The 17,704-nt window shown below is 34.8% G+C and overlaps 4 protein-coding genes across 5 annotated transcripts; 3 read left to right on the forward strand and 1 right to left on the reverse strand.

The window, feature by feature from the left end:
- Positions 1-352: 352 nt before the first annotated feature.
- LOC106656112 lies at positions 353-2,715 on the forward strand. The gene is made up of 3 exons (XM_014376788.2): positions 353-602; positions 1,094-1,632; positions 1,708-2,715. Exons 1-3 carry the CDS (start codon positions 464-466, stop codon positions 2,482-2,484), a joined length of 1,455 nt encoding a protein of 484 aa, XP_014232274.1. The 5' UTR covers positions 353-463; the 3' UTR covers positions 2,485-2,715.
- A 1,412-nt stretch (positions 2,716-4,127) lies between these two features.
- LOC106655976 lies at positions 4,128-8,643 on the reverse strand. Its single transcript, XM_014376585.1, has 4 exons — positions 8,555-8,643; positions 5,550-6,237; positions 5,074-5,470; positions 4,128-4,462 (listed from the first exon to the last, which is right to left on the reverse strand). Exons 1-4 carry the CDS (start codon positions 8,560-8,562, stop codon positions 4,128-4,130), a joined length of 1,428 nt encoding a protein of 475 aa, XP_014232071.1. The 5' UTR covers positions 8,563-8,643.
- Positions 8,644-9,126: 483 nt separating this feature from the next.
- LOC106656281 (G-patch domain and KOW motifs-containing protein) lies at positions 9,127-11,568 on the forward strand. Of its 2 annotated transcripts, XM_014377150.2 has the most exons (5): positions 9,224-9,363; positions 9,464-9,922; positions 10,030-10,340; positions 10,541-11,036; positions 11,482-11,568. In XM_014377150.2, the coding sequence occupies exons 1-4, from the start codon at positions 9,224-9,226 to the stop codon at positions 11,029-11,031; spliced, it is 1,401 nt and encodes a 466-aa protein (XP_014232636.1). In that variant the 3' UTR covers positions 11,032-11,036; positions 11,482-11,568. The 2 variants fall into 2 exon arrangements, with proteins under 2 accessions (XP_014232637.1, XP_014232636.1); XM_014377151.2 differs by lacking the exon at positions 11,482-11,568 and having other exon boundaries at positions 9,127-9,363; positions 10,541-11,440.
- On the forward strand, positions 11,506-14,267 carry LOC106656282 (omega-amidase NIT2). Its single transcript, XM_014377152.2, has 5 exons — positions 11,506-11,646; positions 11,716-11,862; positions 12,015-12,199; positions 12,485-12,887; positions 12,970-14,267. Exons 1-5 carry the CDS (start codon positions 11,598-11,600, stop codon positions 13,059-13,061), a joined length of 876 nt encoding a protein of 291 aa, XP_014232638.1. The 5' UTR covers positions 11,506-11,597; the 3' UTR covers positions 13,062-14,267.
- Positions 14,268-17,704: the final 3,437 nt, after the last annotated feature.

A 17,704-nucleotide genomic window follows, 5' to 3' on the forward strand; every position in this document is an offset into this window, starting at 1 on the left:
CGGAAAATTCGTGCACAAAATTGCACTTTTGCGCGTTAATGGGTTAATCCAGTTCGAAAAAATACAAATAATATTACAAATACTACTCAAAATTAATTGATGGCTTTGTTTTAGCCATTACAGTAAGTTTTAAACTCAAGAAATAACGACCAGATCAACCCCGAGCTTCTTGGAATATACTTGTATTTCTATTCATTTGTCAATTGAATCACTTTAATAAAAATAATAATATAAAATAATAGTTCAACAAATCTCTTAATTTCAAAATATGATTTATGTAAACATTCCTTTTCAATTTAATGCCGGCAGCTATTCTAATATTTGACAATAAACAAAATAAGTCGAGTGTATTGTCGATGGTCACAATCAAATCGAATTCATTCATACGTACGCACGCTCTACTACCAGTACGTAGCAATTAATCGATTAAAAATCCAAGTCTGAGCAGACACCAGCAACAAAAATGGAAGAAGCTCCAGAAGCAGTACAAGTTCCAGTGGCATTTGAAATTGCAGAGCGGAATTTTAATGTAATAGGCGAACACTGTTTAATACGTATATTTTCAACATTACCAATCCAGGATCGTTTTGCTACATCATTAGGTAAGTGATATTTTAATCGAGTCAATTCCGTTTATATCCTCCTCAATTTATAACAAATTTATCAATTTTCTTGAAATTTGTAAACAAATAATTTGCATTTAATTCACAAATTTTGCGTGTTTGAATCACAAAACTGCTCAAACATACTATTTTGACTTTTCTTCTTTAAAAATAATTTCATCGTGTAACCTTTCCCGCCCTCTGATCAAAAGCTATTTCAGGTTTACGGTAGTACTTTGAATCGTCTCAGCATAGCTTTCATAACAACAACAAACAATAGTCTCATCGGCTTTAATAGAGAGAGAGAGAGAGCTAATTTATTCTTAAATTTCATAACATTCATAAACTAAAGTATTCACCTTAATATGAGTGATTTTTCTTAGCTATTTTTTAATTTTATTCTCTAACTGCCTTTAGTTATTAAAAATTACGTATTTAATACCATATTATATTAAAAATTACTAAGTCTAGTTATTAATATATATTTTCAGTTTGTAAAAATTGGTACCATGTATTGAAAGAATTAGGATGGATCAACGTGACAGGTTGGAAAGTATGCCAACATTTCATCAAACGACCAAATTTGACAGTTAATACTGTTCTGCAAACACTTGAAAAAAGTATAAAATACTTGACATCTTGTTGTATATGTTTCGAGCATCATCCTATAATCAATACTAGAGACCATCCAAGATGGATAGAGAAAGTATTCAGCATGCTGTCAAAAGGAGAAAAGTTGCGTAGCGTAATATGGGACTTTAAAGTTCCATCAAAAATACTCAAGAATTTTTTTGGAAAAGTGATAAATCATCTTGAAGAATTAGTTTTACTACCCTCAAATAAAATAGATATGGTATTATTTGCACCAATTTTCAGAAAGGGTTCTACATTAAAAACAATAATTTGGGAAATAAATCCAAAGGATTTTAATGCTCGTCACTTAATAATATTTATGGAAGCATTGCCCAGGACAATCACACATATGCATATTCAAATGCCAGAGGCCTATTTTATCGAAAGCATATTGACGGTAAGAATTGATAAAAATAAAGAATAATTCACCAAAAATGGCAAAATATTTTATATGAATTCTAATATTTGACAGAATATGGATAGATTTGACAATCTAGAAGAACTGCATATTATAGGAAATGAAGTAAAGTTGATTCGACCAATCTATTTCGCCCGTCCAACAAAATTAAGTGTGTTGCATATAAGTAAAATAAACCCTAAGACTAATTTAAGCTTCTTGTCTGGAGTATGTGGTTTAAAAAAATTAATCCTCTTTGGCGGGAGAATCACCACGGAAATTGCACAAAAATTTGTTAGTAATAATAGAGAAATAGAAGAAATAGACATAGGAAACATTGTAGGATTTAACGATGATATCCTAGACAAGTTTTTAAATTTACGATTTTTAAAAAAATTATCTATAAGTCATCAAACAGAGATCAGAGGAACAAATCTTCGCAGATGTGACAATTTGAAAAAACTTTGTCTTTACTCATGTCCTTCTTTAACAGAAGAAAGTATGACAAATCTATTAGGTCACGCGCGCTGTATGAGATTACTTATACTAATAGAAAATGATATGATTACTGAGAATATGATAGAAATCTGCCGTGGAGTACAAAGAGAAGAAAGATTTTGCTTGTACATACTACGAAACAATGGACAAATTCAAGTTTATTTTTTTCCCGAATTACAACCTGGCCAATATGTTGACCTCAAAGACGAGTACGATGAAATTCATGAAATGCTACAAAGAATTGAAAATGGCGAAGAAGATCTACCATTTCTGAGACGAATGTACGAAGATATAATAAGAGAACAAACAAGAGAACAAAATCAAGTACAAAACCATAGAGAAGAAGAACAATGAATCACTTTACAAATAAAAACTCAAACTTTGTTTAGAATATCAAAATTACTGATATTATGAACTATAAAATTAATTGCAGCTTCAATTGTAAATATTATTTATTTAATGCATGTTTTTTTGCTGCATCAAAAATGTCAAAATTTTTTAATATTATTTAGTTGCTGGAAAGAAATTTATACTTTTGCTACATTAGTATATGAAGAAATGTAAACGAACTTTAATTTTAAAAAACTTTAAACATTTATTTACTTTTCTCTCCTCGGTTGACAATTAATATGCTCCTATTATACTTTCTCTGTTTGTCAGACAAGCTTGTATAAATAATAATTAACCAATTATTCATCAAAAAATGCCAAATGGACAAGTAAAAAAATTTGAATGATTTTTAGAAATTTCAACTATATTTGGTGAGTAGTAATTCTGTCCAATGGAACGCCCGAATTTTTTATACTTATGCACGTTTCACCACTCGGGTGTTGACCCAAACAGAGCTAACGCTTACCTATGGTGTACGTTTCTTAAATTTCACGAAAACTTTGAGCAAAAACAATTAAAAGTTATTCATTTGAACGGTTATAAACGCGCACAATGTTCGAGAGTACTTCTTTAACGTACTCAGTATAGTACAATAATTTAAAAAAATGTCCATTAAATTAATTTCAAGATAAGGCTTTTGGAACAATAAAAAACAAGCTAAAAATGTTATGTTTCAATACCTGAAATTTAAAAAATGAAATTTGAATAAACTTTCAAAGCTATATAATGTAGTAAAAAATACCGTGGTGCGCACTGCAAAACTCATACTTATTTCCAGCAATGAAAAATTGAACTGATATGTCAACTAAAATATTGTACTGAAAATTTGGAAACTAATACTTATAAGCATAAAATACTTGGAGTAATTTCTATAATTTTATAAAAAAGTACTCGTAATAAAATGAAAAAAAAGATACTCTCTCATAAAATTTATTGATTTTTAAACGCATGAAATGACATTTTTTGAACCAAAATGAGGTACGTTGGCAATGATTTATAAGTATTGAAATACGACGAGATTACGTTACCTAGTGTGTTCTACATAATTGGTTGAAAAATGCCAACTTTGTTTACAAATGAGACACACGAGAAATATAGACTGTAATACATATTCTCTATTATAATTAGGTGTAGGTGGCAGCACCTCTCGAGAATCTTATTCTGCTCAGTCGGTAAATTTTTCGTTATCTTTTCAGTAGATACCATTTAATAGCAAAATAGAAATCCGCAAAATTTCTGTTGCAAAATTTAAAAAATCAGTAGAATTTCGAATAAAGCATCCCAATTAATTCTATTAGCATTTCGAATTTTCAAAATTAATGTATATTTAATATATATTTGTGAAAAAAAAACTTATATTACCAATATGAAAATCGTAAAAATAGCTTCACTTGGACAGGCTTTAAAAGTTACAGTTATCAATAATTTAAAGATTTGATTCTAAAATAATTAATTGACATTTCTTTAGTTATAATTTCATACTTATTACTTACATTGGTTTTAAACGATTTCAATTTTAATTTGTAATTTAAATTTGTAATATAGTGTTTGTATTATTTTTTATTCATTTGTTACATCAAAAGTAATATTTAATAATTATTTAATCATCATTTGGAGTCGTTATTATTGTAGCTATTACTATTTGTATTATTAATGCGTTCGTTATTTTTTCTTTCGTCATTGAAAACTTCTTTTCTATCTTCGTTATCGATAATTTTTTTGTATCTTGAATCATCGTATCTACCGTAGTTATCAATTTGACCAAAAAACTTTCTACCGGGTATTCTTTCATTTTCTTTAACGTTGACTTCTGCTCCAATCTGAATTGGCCAAGGAGTTTTACGATCATTGACTGATCGAGCCAAGCTCTCATACCTACGATCATCGCTTCGGATTCGATCGTTGAAACTAGCTCGCATTCGATCCAACCGATCCTCTTCACCTATAAACGAATTCATTTTTCATTTATACAATTATAATTATTTATTTACATAATTCATTTTTGTCGTTATGTGTTTTGTATCGTTTGACGTGCATAATAAAATATTTGCAAAATTTGCAATAATTGAGAAAAAGTTGAACATAGGTTTTATGAGTTTTATTTTGGTAACTCTAGAATATAGGACAGCCGTTAAATTAAATGTATAGACATTTTATTTTTAAATGCTTACAAAACAAATTAATGAAAGCGTTCTTGATTAGAGACAAATTTGTTATAAATAAAATCTTGTGTCCAGGAAAATCAGCAGTACCCATAGGAAAGCTTAAAATATAAGTGAAAATGAAATCATTCGTTATGTAATAAATCTAGCAAACTATTAGAAATACGTTGAAAGAAATCTTTTGCAAAAATTACGAATACAATTTAATTACTTCAGAACCGATTTATGATTTCTTTCAATGCACAAAGGTAATTCTTAAATGAAGAAGTATTATTTGGTTAGTATTGCCTACACCAGTATTTTCGGCCCGAATATATAGAGCAAGAAATTAGTTGCACAAATTGCACAGCAGTTACTCATTCAAAGCTGGTCGCACTGAAGGTAGTTTTACCTGCGGCGTAAGGAGGTCTTCTGCGATCGTAATAACTTGACCTTTTCACGTAATTGTCATAGTTGTTATCATAGGAATATCGCAATGGCCTTCTGCTAGGCTCGGCTGGAACTACGGCAACGGTATTCGGCGCCACTCTGTTTCTTTCGGGCTCGATCTGGGCTTCCGGTCGAAGTTGCGGCGACGCCGACACGACTACAGCTTCGTACGGGCGCTGATAGTTTCTCAAATCGACCGGCTTCCGCACGATCTCCGGAAGGGTGGCGTAATAGATGATTCTCTTTGGCTTGGGCATCGGTCTGTATCGGCCGTACGTTTCGTAATCCTCGTCTTCGTCTCGATATCGGTTGTTGTAGGGAATGCTGCTGCTGGCGGCGCCTCGGTGATAAAAGTCTCTCTGTAAAACCGATACGATTTTTATCGAGCTCTATCCCACGAAAAGAAAAACTAATTGGCAATTCAACGAGTGGTCTTACCTGCGACCGATGCCGATTGGGATAATAATTTTTCGGTAGCTGAACATCGAAATCGTGCTCTCGAACGATATTGCGGAACACCGGTACGTCGTAATCCTCGTACGTTCTGGATACCGGTAAATCCCGAGACTCTCTTGCTTCGGGATAGCGTCCATCTAGGTGAGGATTCAGTGACCTGCCTCTGCCACTGGTTACAAAGTCCGTTTTTGGCGCGTAGTGGGCTCTTATGAGCGGAGGCAAATTAGCCGCCTCGCTGTTGTCCACGTCGTCGTCGTAAATCGGATCGTACTGGTCGTATCGGTGTCGGTAGGCCGCCGACGGCGAAACCAACGACTTGGACCAGCTGTCCGACGACGACGACGGCATCATTCGAGCTTCTCGCGAGCTTTTGTTTTCGGGCTTGATATCGACGATGTGCTGTTCGTCGACCTGGCGACGGAGTCGCTTTTGCTGGCCGCTCGTTGCGTCGGACGACTTGCTCGAGAGACGCTTACCGACTCCACTGACGCTGCGCACCTCGAAAGGCGAATCATCGAGGCGGAGCGTGGACCAACCGAGCTGATTCCCGGGATGGTAGTCTTGTCGATCGGCCGGTGTCACATCCCACGCGAAGCCAACTCCTTCGGTGGATCGTTTACCGAACGCCCTCACGTGAGAAATGGACAGTAATACTAGGATGAAATTGAGTCTGAAAGTCGATAAAGAAATCATGACACCTTTGATTCGTAAAAAAGTGCCTGTGCGAACGCTGCGAAATTTCCAAGCCAAGTGCCGGTCGACATAGTTTCTCAACCCTCCTTTATCGCAATTAAAAAACGTGAAATAAAAAAGGGAAAAGCGTCGTCACGCAAGTCATTCAGTCGATGGTCGCGCGCGAGTGCTGTAATACACTCGGAGAGCAGTCACACGCGCCCGCGCATATATCGCACATAATACCATATAATATAATTTGACGCACACGGGGCTTTTTGCGTGTGGGAAAAAAAATGCAAATAGTAGACGAAGCGTAAAGATTTCGGGTTAATGACTTGCGCCTATGGCATGCGAACAGCCGCGGAGTTTGGATCGCGTCAACAACAATGGAACACGCGCATAAACAAGTCGCGCGTATGTGTGAGCGCGCGATGTGTGTTATGGCTCGTATACTCGCGGCCTGCATCTTCCTTCCGGCTGCATTGGTTGCCGTGTATCAGAACCCATGCATACACGCGTATGACTATGTACGCGTATGAATGCGAACGTCTAACGTAACAAACCATGCAGATCGGGAGACTGCGTGTGCCGGTGCGGACAGGTGCGCGACGACGCGCGCGTACTAGCCCAATCCCCGTGACAAATATAACTCGCTTCCGCGTCATTATCCGCGCGGTTCCGGTTTCGAGCGGCCAACTTACCACGGCGCGACCCATCGCGCGTCGAGTCACTCGCGCGCCATCCTATGACGAGCGATTCGAGCCTTTTGCCGAGTGCGCCGATAAACGGCCTGACTCGCCTATACGTAACTCCAGGGATTTTGAACCAGGAAAAAAAATCGTATGAATGGAGCGATCGGATTTCCATGATAGCGCACAGACAAGCGCAGGCTCACGCGAGCACGCAGACTCGTCGATCTCAGCTGGGAACTCGTCGCACGCGACGACGTTTTTAATTACCGCGCCGAAACGCGTGCAAGCATGGTGCGTACAATTCAACGATCTTTTGTAACAAGTATAGCGATCAGCAGGGTTACGCAATCAATTAATTTTCCCAACTTAGTTCGGTCTTTTACGCACAATGGACATTTGGACAATCTCGAAAATTGCACCGAGTACCTCCAATACCGAATCAGCTCCTATAATTGCATCCTCGTTGCATTGAATTCTTATCCCGATTTCTGGTGCGAGTCTTTGCGCGAACGGGGACAAAGCCACGATTGCGCGTTCTATACAGCGAAATACTTTTTACGATTTTGCATTGTATAGAGTTCGTTTCTTTCTATGCTAGCATGCAACGAGCAATTGAACGAACACAGTTTATTTCAATTTGATGAAAAAAAGCTCGAAGAGGAATATAGGTTCAGCAACATGTTCTATCAAACGTTTTGAGATTTTTAACATTATTTTGTCTACAACGAAAGGTATAGAATTCATGTTCGAATAGTAAACATAATTTAATAAAACTGAGGTTACATTTGCTATGAATTATGAAAAGCTTACTCAAAACTTGTTTTTTTCCCATAATTTCATAAATAACAAACGCTCATAATAAACTATTGCAACATGCAGTGAGAAAAAATCTTTCGGGTCAAGCCCTACCGTGAATTTAACTTCAAGGTTAAAAGTGAATAATTGAATTTTGCAAGATGAACAACAAAGCGTCAGCTGAGATTTCAAGCATTATGTTGAATGAAAATAAAACAAATAATGCAAATAAGAACTTAATTCAAAGAATAAAAAAGAAAACTATAATTGGAAGGTTATCAATAATAGTGTTAAGCTACACAAGCTTCGTTAAAAAGATAAAATATAATATTCGTGAGACATTTCAGGTACATCATCGTAATTCCTCCAAAAAGCATACAGTGTTACACTTTGCAAGTGCTTTAGAACTTGGTGTTTACAGTTATTTGCGTTCTCGTGGACAACGGGACGTAACTAATTTTACATTAAAATGATTTTTCCTGTATCTTTCTTAATTATTTTCATTATTGCAGCACAGCTTAAGTCAATAAATAAGAAGGATTGGGTGGTAAATCAACGTTTTTGGAGCTGAGTGGAACTTGTTGATCTCATCAAACAGAAACTTTAATTATTATAAAAAATGTTGTCAATTCTGTCGTATTTTTATCCAAACAGTTTGATGTCTGTAAAGCCTAGACATTCACGAAAAAAATCCATTCGATTTTAAAGAAAACAATTTTTACGGTAAAATAATGTTCATCGTTGTCACAAGTAAATTATCCCTCCACGTAAAAAAGATAAGATTCATAATTAAAAAAAAAAAAAAACTAAATCAGAAAAGCTTACCTTGACATGTTGCAGTGTCATGCGTCCCGTGTTAACTTCGTGAATAGTGTGCAATGACTGAAGGGATACCATAGGTGAACGCCGTGCGCTAAACACATTTTACATGAATCAAGTGCATTTCTCTGGCCGCCCCCACCAGAATCACTCACGGCTATGTACTGGATCCGTCTCCAACACGCACTTTTTGTAACCGTTGTTTTCCAGAATACCATAATTGACAGTGCTTTTCAGCAAAACTTACGGCTTTTAATTAAGTACCGCGTGTTAATGTATATTTTGCCAAGCCGCAAACGCTACTTACTTCCTCTAATTGCTCTAAACGCTTTTCGCTATGTAATAAGAGGTTTTAATTACTTCATTTGTTGGAAAAGACAAATACCAAAGTATTTCCGTACTTACAAATATATCTTGAATGCCCAATATAACAACATCAATTTTTTTTACTTAACTTAATAATCTAAATATATTGCTTTAAAAAATTCTACTAAAAAGTTCCAAATATGCATTTTCAACAGTACTTTAATCATTTCAAATTTTCGTTTACAGATGCAATTCAAAATTTGCAGTTGGCAATGGCAAATTTACCCGCAACAGTAAACAATACAGTGTAGCCAACAGTAGTCTCGAAAGTGTCAATCGTCCCGAACGTCAACATTTTAAAAATAAATAATGGCAGACGAGGAGAAGAAGATTTCTTTTGGATTTTCGAAATCAATAAAAAAACCAACTTTAAAAAATGTACCGGCACCGGAAAAGAAAAAAGTCGAGTATATCCAGTGTGTGGATGATAAAAATTTCAAAATAATAGGGTATGTATTGCATTAGTTTTCAATTCTACATAACCTCTTATTGACTGACATTTGATAACAAAACAAAATGAGATGTTGATTGTTATTTTTTTAATTTTAGCAAAGAAGAAGAGGTAAAAAACGAACTAGTAATTCCTATGACTGGTTCAAAGACTTGGCATGATAGAATTGTTAACAAAGTAGATGCGGACATTTATGAGTCAAAAACGAAAAATAGTGAATTAGTTATCAAACAAGAGAAGCATGATGACATACAGAATGGCACAACATCAAAAAGTGAATTGCCAGTTCCAGTAACTAATATTAAAAAAGAACCCGATGATGAAAAACCATTAACATTAGAAGAGCAAGCTGCTCGTGAAATAATTTCTGACCTCAGTTCAGAAAAACCTAAACCAGAAAATAATCTCACCGTCCCAATAGGTAATGAAGACAATTTAGTAGGACAGGAACAGTCTACATTAGAAGACTATGAAAATATTCCAATTGAACAATTTGGCATAGCCATGCTTAGGGGAATGGGCTGGAAGCCAGACAAAGGCATTGGTAAAAATGAAAAGTAAGTACCTCTCATTTTGATAATTGAATTTTTTGAACAACTTTTCTTAATTGAATTTTTGGCTTTTATTTTTTGATTTTAAATTTTAATGATAAATTCAATTACAGAGTTGTGGCACCGGCTATACCAGAACTACGTCCAAAAGGCATGGGACTTGGAGCAGACAAATTAATTGTTCAGAAAGCCCGTTCGAAGAAAGCAAACCAAGAAGAAGGAGAATTAAAACTAAAGAAATTTGGTTATGTGAGAATTTTAGCTGGCAAAAATGCTGGTCTTTATGGTCAGATAGAAGGATTTGATGAACAAGACGCTCGTTTAATGATTAAACTGGCACTAGGAGGAGATGTTATAAATATAGGCGAACAACTGGTTGAACCTGTAACTGCTGACGAGTATTTGCGCCTCTCAAAGGTTTTAAGTGAGTAGTTATTCAATAAATTTATAAGGGACTTTTTATCTAAAATATTTTATTTTGATATTGAAATAGAACACAATGAGTCTTTAAAAAAATATAAGCAAGTCAAAGTGATACTAGGCTTTAAAAGTCCCTTTAAATACAGAATTGATAAATATTATACTGTTGAGTTAGCTTTTAATATAAACATTGATTCTTTATAGATATCAACAAGTACCAAGAATATAAAAATAATGAACGTGCAAAGCCTGGTATATCCAAAGATATTGATGAAAAAAATGGTAGAAGAAGTAGATCCAAAGAAAGATATACAAAAAAGAAGAAAAGAGATTCATCTGATAGTAGCTCAGAATCAAAAAAAGTCATGAAGAAAAGGAGCTCATCAAAAAGTAGACATAGAGATTCATCTGATGATAATAGAGATGAAAAACCAAGAAAAACTCACAGAAGAAATTCTTCTGACACTAGTGAGGAAGATTATAAACCTAAAAAATCAAAAAAGTCTAAGAAACACAAAAATCGTGACATTTCATCAGAAAGACTAAGTCATAAAAATAGAAAAAAAGAGAAAGAACGTGAAAAAACGAGGCATAGAAGATCAGATTACTCAGATCCTTCTGAAAGAGCTAGGAATAAGCATCGTAGAAGATCTAGAAGTTCAAGCCGTTCTCCAAAGTCGAGAAGAAGAGAATAACTCAGGTATTCATCTGATTGATGAGTATATTTATGTAAATGAATCCTATGGATTCATCAAGGATTATCTATTTTCATAAATTTTTATTCGAGACCTAGACGTTTAAAAAAAAAATTATTTGCTTGTGATGCTTATTTTTTATCAATTATTTTTTTGGTAATATTATCTAGAAGTATTAAATCTAGAATACTAGAAATATTAAATGTGGTCATAACGTTTTGATTCGTGTACATAAATTCTAATCAATTTTTTAAAGAAATTCATATCCACTCTCCTCAAAGTATGAACATTTGTTCATAGTTAAATTCTAATAATAAATAATTATTCAAATGTCATGTGTGTGTTCAATCAATTAACAAAGAACATTTGAAAGAAAAACTATGTTAATAAAGTGAAGAAGGCAAGTAAATAATGGTTGATTTATTTCTAAATATTTTTTGTACCACTTAGATAAAATGAATAAAAATGTCTCGATCTGTTGAATATTGATAAGAGTGTTGCATACGAACGACGCAGAAAATGAGCGAGATTGCGGTTTCAAACACTCTGCACACCATAACCTCAGAATGTTGCAAACTCGATACTTTGCCAATCAAGCTGTCAGAGCCATGTCGAGTTAGTAAAAAATTTTAACTATTTAAAAATTGTTGTCAAATTATTATAAAAATATTACCAATTTTTTAGCTCTGCGGTTGGCTCTTGCCCAGCTATCAGTTGGCGATGATAAGGAGGCAAATATAAACAAAGCAATTTCTTTTATTACTAAAGCCAAAGAAAAAGGGGCTGACATTATTACTCTCCCAGAATGTTTTAATTCTCCATACGGCACAGGTAAATAAGTTCATTACTTTTTCTTAGAGCGAAAATAAAACAATACTTGCGCTTACGCTAATAACATTTAAAATTATTAAATTTCTCGACTTACAATTAATGTTTGAGATCTTTCGTTCAACATTCTATTTGTATTTCTTTTATAACAATAGATCATTTTCCAAAATACGCCGAGACCATTCCAAAAGGTGCAACATGCATCGCACTAGCCGATGCCGCCAAGAGAAATGGAATATACGTGATTGGTGGAACGATACCAGAAAAAGACGGTGACAAATATTACAATACTTGCACCGTTTGGAATCCAAAAGGAGAGCTTGTTGCCAAGCATCGCAAAGTAAGATTATTTTCAATCCGACTTGTTCCACGATTTTCCTTATCGCATCAAAAGCTTGTCACGTTGATTTTCTACGCAGTTTGCAACCGCATAAAATAAGCATTAGCTGCGATAAAATTTAGTCAGTTAACTAAAGCTCTCAATGAGATGAATTATGTATTGTTCCTCCCACCATGACGACGTAAGCTTAATTTTTTTTACCAATACTACGTAACGGACATTGAACTATGACCCAGTCGAATACAAAATTGTACTATCCCCGTTCTTACATTTTTTTTTCGACAGGTACATTTATTTGACATCGACATCAAGGACAAAATAACTTTCCGAGAAAGCGATATTCTTAGCCCGGGTGAAACTTTGAACACATTCGAAGTGAAAAATTGCAAAATCGGCCTGGGCATCTGCTACGACATTAGATTCGAAGAAATGGCAAAACTTTATCGTAAGCAAGGCTGCTCCATGCTCATTTACCCTGCTGCTTTCAACATGACGACTGGTCCATTACATTGGTCGCTGTTGCAGCGAGCAAGAGCCAACGACAACCAGCTTTATGTAGCTTGTGTGTCGCCCGCGAGAGCCGGTGGTCCCGGTTACATCGCTTGGGGACACACAATGCTCACAAGCCCATGGGGCGAGGTGCTTGCGGAGCTCGAGGCTATCGAGGACATGATAGTTAAAGATATCGGTAATTTTTTTTCAACATCACATTCATTTTGCAATCAGAAATAATTTCTTAATCATTAAATTTTTGCACCATTTGCTTTCAGATTTGAAAGTTATCGATGAAGTTCGATCACAAATACCGATTTTCAACCAAAGGCGTAAAGACCTTTACGATACGTTGTGGCTGAAAAGCTGAGACTAATAAAGCTTTTAACTTTTTCAAGACAATAAAGAGTGGTATTTTTCTAAAAAACATTGAAAAGGTATATAACTTGTTAACTAAAGATACATTTTTAGCAAGTGTATGTTATTGTGTTTACGAGCGAATAATGGCACAATTTTTTTTATGTCGATGTTATTTTATATTTTGCAATAAATAATTTACAATGATTTTATTTTTCATAAAAGGCCACTTGATGATTATATGACGCAATATATGTACGAATATATATTAATATATATTTAACTTGCTTGAAGTTGTCTCATGACATGCTCATGATTTTATTTTAGATTAAAATTTTCACAGGTACTGATATAACGCTTTTAGGGTGGTCTCTTCAGATTTCCCAGAGTTTGGCAATAATAGTTAGTGGTAGATCAAATTTACAAGAAATACTTGATGAATAGTTACGCTAATTTTATCAAAGTACATGATCCACATGTGCTGATTAAATCTAAATCTTTCAAATTCTAACATTTGCCAGTTTGTCTGATTGTAAATATTTGGAGCAACTTGTTTTAAAATTTTTAATCAACTTTTGCAACATATTTAAAATATTTCAAATTTTACTTTTTTTTTATTAAATGAAAATTCTTTTTAATTACTTATATATTTCATGTTCATGCATATTTTTTCATGTATATAAATTCAGTGTAATAAATAACATAACAATGCTAAATCAGATTATTTAAAAGCAGGAAAATTACGTAGTTGAAATTTAGCGAATTAAATCTTTTGAAAGTCCTCGTTTTAAATAAAAATATACTAAATGGAATAAAATTGTGTCTGTACTTTAACACAACCGTAAAATTGAAAAATGTTATTTACTATCGTAAGCACCAATGAATTTCAAAGACTATAAGCTCAACTTACTTTAAACTATGTGAAGAATTTTTAAAAATTTAAAAGTATTCGAATATTGAATGATTAATTTTTTATCATCAGCAGTTAAAATTTAATTTAACTATTATATAAAGTACGATCCAAAATTATATGTATTATTCGTAAATCATTTAAAAGGCATATTTGTAAGATACATTTTTTCATTTTAGAAAAAAACGGATAATCGACACTCTTCGTATTTACAAGTTTTTAAACGTCGTTCATTCCTATTATTTGTTGCAAATGAATCTGTATCTTTCTTTAATAACAGGCGTTTGAAATACATTTAGTTTCTTGGAATTCAATTAAAACATAATTTATTCGTTTTCTTAATGAGCAAATAATGATCAACGTACTTTTGAATGCGCCGCTGTACATAATTATTTTATACTTATATATGCTATGCCACAGTCACCCTGAAAAAGCTACGCGAAACAAGATAAAAAATTTACTCGTGTTTCTCACTCTCGCCTATGAAGTAACGTGCACTCGCAATCTAAAATACTCGAAAAGTTCGTCACCTTCACCGCTTTTCCACAAATCTCATTGCTCACCCTTTTCTAAATATACACGTATAATATTATTAGTATAATAATTCGTTGCTAAGTACATACTTAGTAGCATACGCAGACACTCATTATTTTCTACGTCTTGGCATTTTTACTTATGAGTGTAGCACCAGTAAGTGTACCAATCCATGCTGCGAAAAGATTTTTTCATATTTTTAAAGCTGCGATCTCTCTTGAAAGCTCAAATTCTCCCTCTTTTTCTCACTGAGCCATCCAGTGCAAAGGACATGGCTTGATAGCGGCGCATCCCCCGCGGCAGCTTGTTATAAGCGCGCTAACGAATACATGGACTTTGAAAGCTAACGCGAAGAGCTACTAATATGTGTACGTATGTATGTATATAAGCACAGCTGATTTCTCTTGAGGATGCTTCAGCTCTGCTTTACCTTGCGATAAATTACACGTTTAAGTATATACAGTGTATATTATACACACATACGTACGTACAGGTAGTTTTTCATGTATTATTATACTTTTATATATATTCATATTAGGTTTAAGCGAGGATTGTTGGACATTGTGTGGGAGATCTTAGTGCTTGAATATGCTGCGCTGGGTAACACACATCAGTCGATTGCGCACATTATCGTTCTCTGCAGAAAAGTAAGAAATCGTATTAGAGTGATATTTCAATCATAAGAAATTAAAATCTTACAAATGACTACGAACCTATCTACGAGGCCATCGTTTGGCCATTTGTCTTTGTGTAAGGGTGTGTTTCTGCATTCTACGCACAAAGACGAATGAGGCTATTCTAGGAAGCTCGAACATTGAAAATGGCTCGAGGTGACAGCGACATCAGTGTGGATACGACTATTCCCAATGTGAAGTACGCCCAAAGTTGCTGACATCGATGTATGGACTCGGACGCGGCGGCGATCACCAAATCCGAGTCGTTCCATTCGTTGGCCGCGTCCGTACCGTCGAGGCACTCAAACTCGCAGCAGCGCTCGCCCACTCGAAACTTTTTGCATTTCTGCAGGAGATAATATTGACATTAGTTATCATATAAAATTAAAATAAAAAAGTTATTTTATCGTCGTACATAATTTGTTCGTCATTGAAATAATTCCATATTCGATTTTGATACGATGGAAAGATCAATTGAGCCTAATTACCGCAAGGATCAACGTGTTTGAATAGCTTCGGACCACAATGATAAATAGACTAGATTAGAACTGCATCTTTGTGCTCAATATGACTCGAATACATAAATATACGTATATCGATTGCGCGTGGATGAGTGACGACTATTCGCGAAATTTCGTTATAAAAATATCCGCCTGCATGTGCGTGTGGCAATGAATTGAAAAGCTCACCGTGAACACGTTATTAATAATCTCATTTTTTAACCATACAGAGTTGAGAGTACTTAAAATGAAAAATTGTAACACGCGTTACAAATGTATAATGCGATAGTACCGTGCAAAGCATTACGAATGCAACGAAGAAAAAGAAAGAAACGCGATGCTTGAAATAACGGAGACTTTATTCGTCATTGTAATGTCATCGGCTGCACGCAGTAATAAATCTTGCTATAATTTCCTACTTGCGTTTACGTATAATATAAAACATACATATATGACTGATTCTTGGTAAAATCGAATGGCCAAACAATTTTTTTTTCTTACTAAAATGAAAAAAAATTTGTTGTTGATTTCATACATGCACAAAAAATTCAATTAGAATACTTGAAACCGTTTTTAACTCTCTTTTAATGCATCAAAGTTGAAGTTTTTTCTATAAATTAATACTTATTATAGATACTAAAAACCGGAATGATTTTAGAAAAAAGGGCTAGAGAATTTTTAAACCAACAATTGTCCAAACCTTAGCTATTTTCATTCGGACTTTAATCGAAAAAAAATTCACGAGTTTTCCTCAGAATGTTTGGACAATTTTTAATGAGAGCAAAAAAGCTGATAGATGGTGAAAACAAGTATAACATCAAATACATCAGATTTTTCATTCCAGCAGAAAAAAAAAACAATTTTTGGCCACTCAATTTCACAGAGAATTGGCCATATTTATACACACGCAGACATGCTTTGAAAATAATTTGCATACGTACGCAAGGCGTGCAAGATCTGCAAGCCACACACGTACAAATGTCCATTTCAAGGTTGACGACGTTCAGACACGGAAAAAGAATTAACCGTACACTAGACCTTCTACCGTGGCAGGGTCTCTGGTCGCGCGCGATGCATTTGCATGTGGCGAGGTTCGTGTTGTGCGTATTATATCTATGAGTCATTTCACGTCAAGTCTCCTAGCGCGCCGCCCGTGCGGCATTATTAATCGAAATTGTTCAATTTGTAACTCGCCAGAAAAGCACCTAAATGCACCCAGAAAAAATATGTGCCATATGATTTTGATAGGAAATCTCCTCAGCTTTCCGATGATGAGGTCAGATTTTCAAAAATTTTCCATTTTCCCCGGAAAAACTTGACATAAACTTTCAAACTCAAATTTCTCAAAAACGGCATTTTTAAGATTTTTTTAAATAGTGCCAATCGAAAGCTGAGAAAATTTCCTATCGATATGCAAGTTTTCAGAGAGTACTTTTGATAATTACTCAATGAAATACAGCGACGAACGTGTAAAAACGTGACATTTCGGCCCGTGCGGCAGCTGTTCCCGCGCGCAGTACCCCGCGCGGCGCAAAATCTCACGTTTTTACACGTTCGTCGCTGTATTTCATTGAGTAATTATCAAAAGTACTCTCTGAAAACTTGCATATCGATAGGAAATTTCCTCAGCTTTCGATTGGCACTATTTAAAAAAATCTTAAAAATGCCGTTTTTGAGATATTTGAGTTTGAAAGTTTATGTCAAGTTTTTCCGGGGAAAATGGAAAAATTTTGAAAATCTGACCTCATCATCGGAAAGCTGAGGAGATTTCCTACCAAAATCATATGGCTCATATTTTTTCTGGGTGCATTTAGGTGCTTTTCTGGCGAGTTACAAATTGAGCAATTTCGATTAATAATGCCGCGCGGGCGCCGCGCTAGGAGACTTGACGTGAAATGACTCCTATGTACAGACTGGATATAAACTCGAGCCTAAGTAATTACACATCATTGGCCTAGGAAGCATTCGAAAATGTAACCGCATCCTCGGCGATCAACTTGTCATCTGTCACGCGATCTATCCCTACGTTTTCCCGAAA

The sequence above is a fragment of the Trichogramma pretiosum genome, unplaced genomic scaffold (assembly GCF_000599845.2).
Source record: "Trichogramma pretiosum strain Unisexual culture from Peru unplaced genomic scaffold, Tpre_2.0 scaffold72, whole genome shotgun sequence".
Lineage (NCBI taxonomy): Eukaryota > Metazoa > Arthropoda > Insecta > Hymenoptera > Trichogrammatidae > Trichogramma > Trichogramma pretiosum.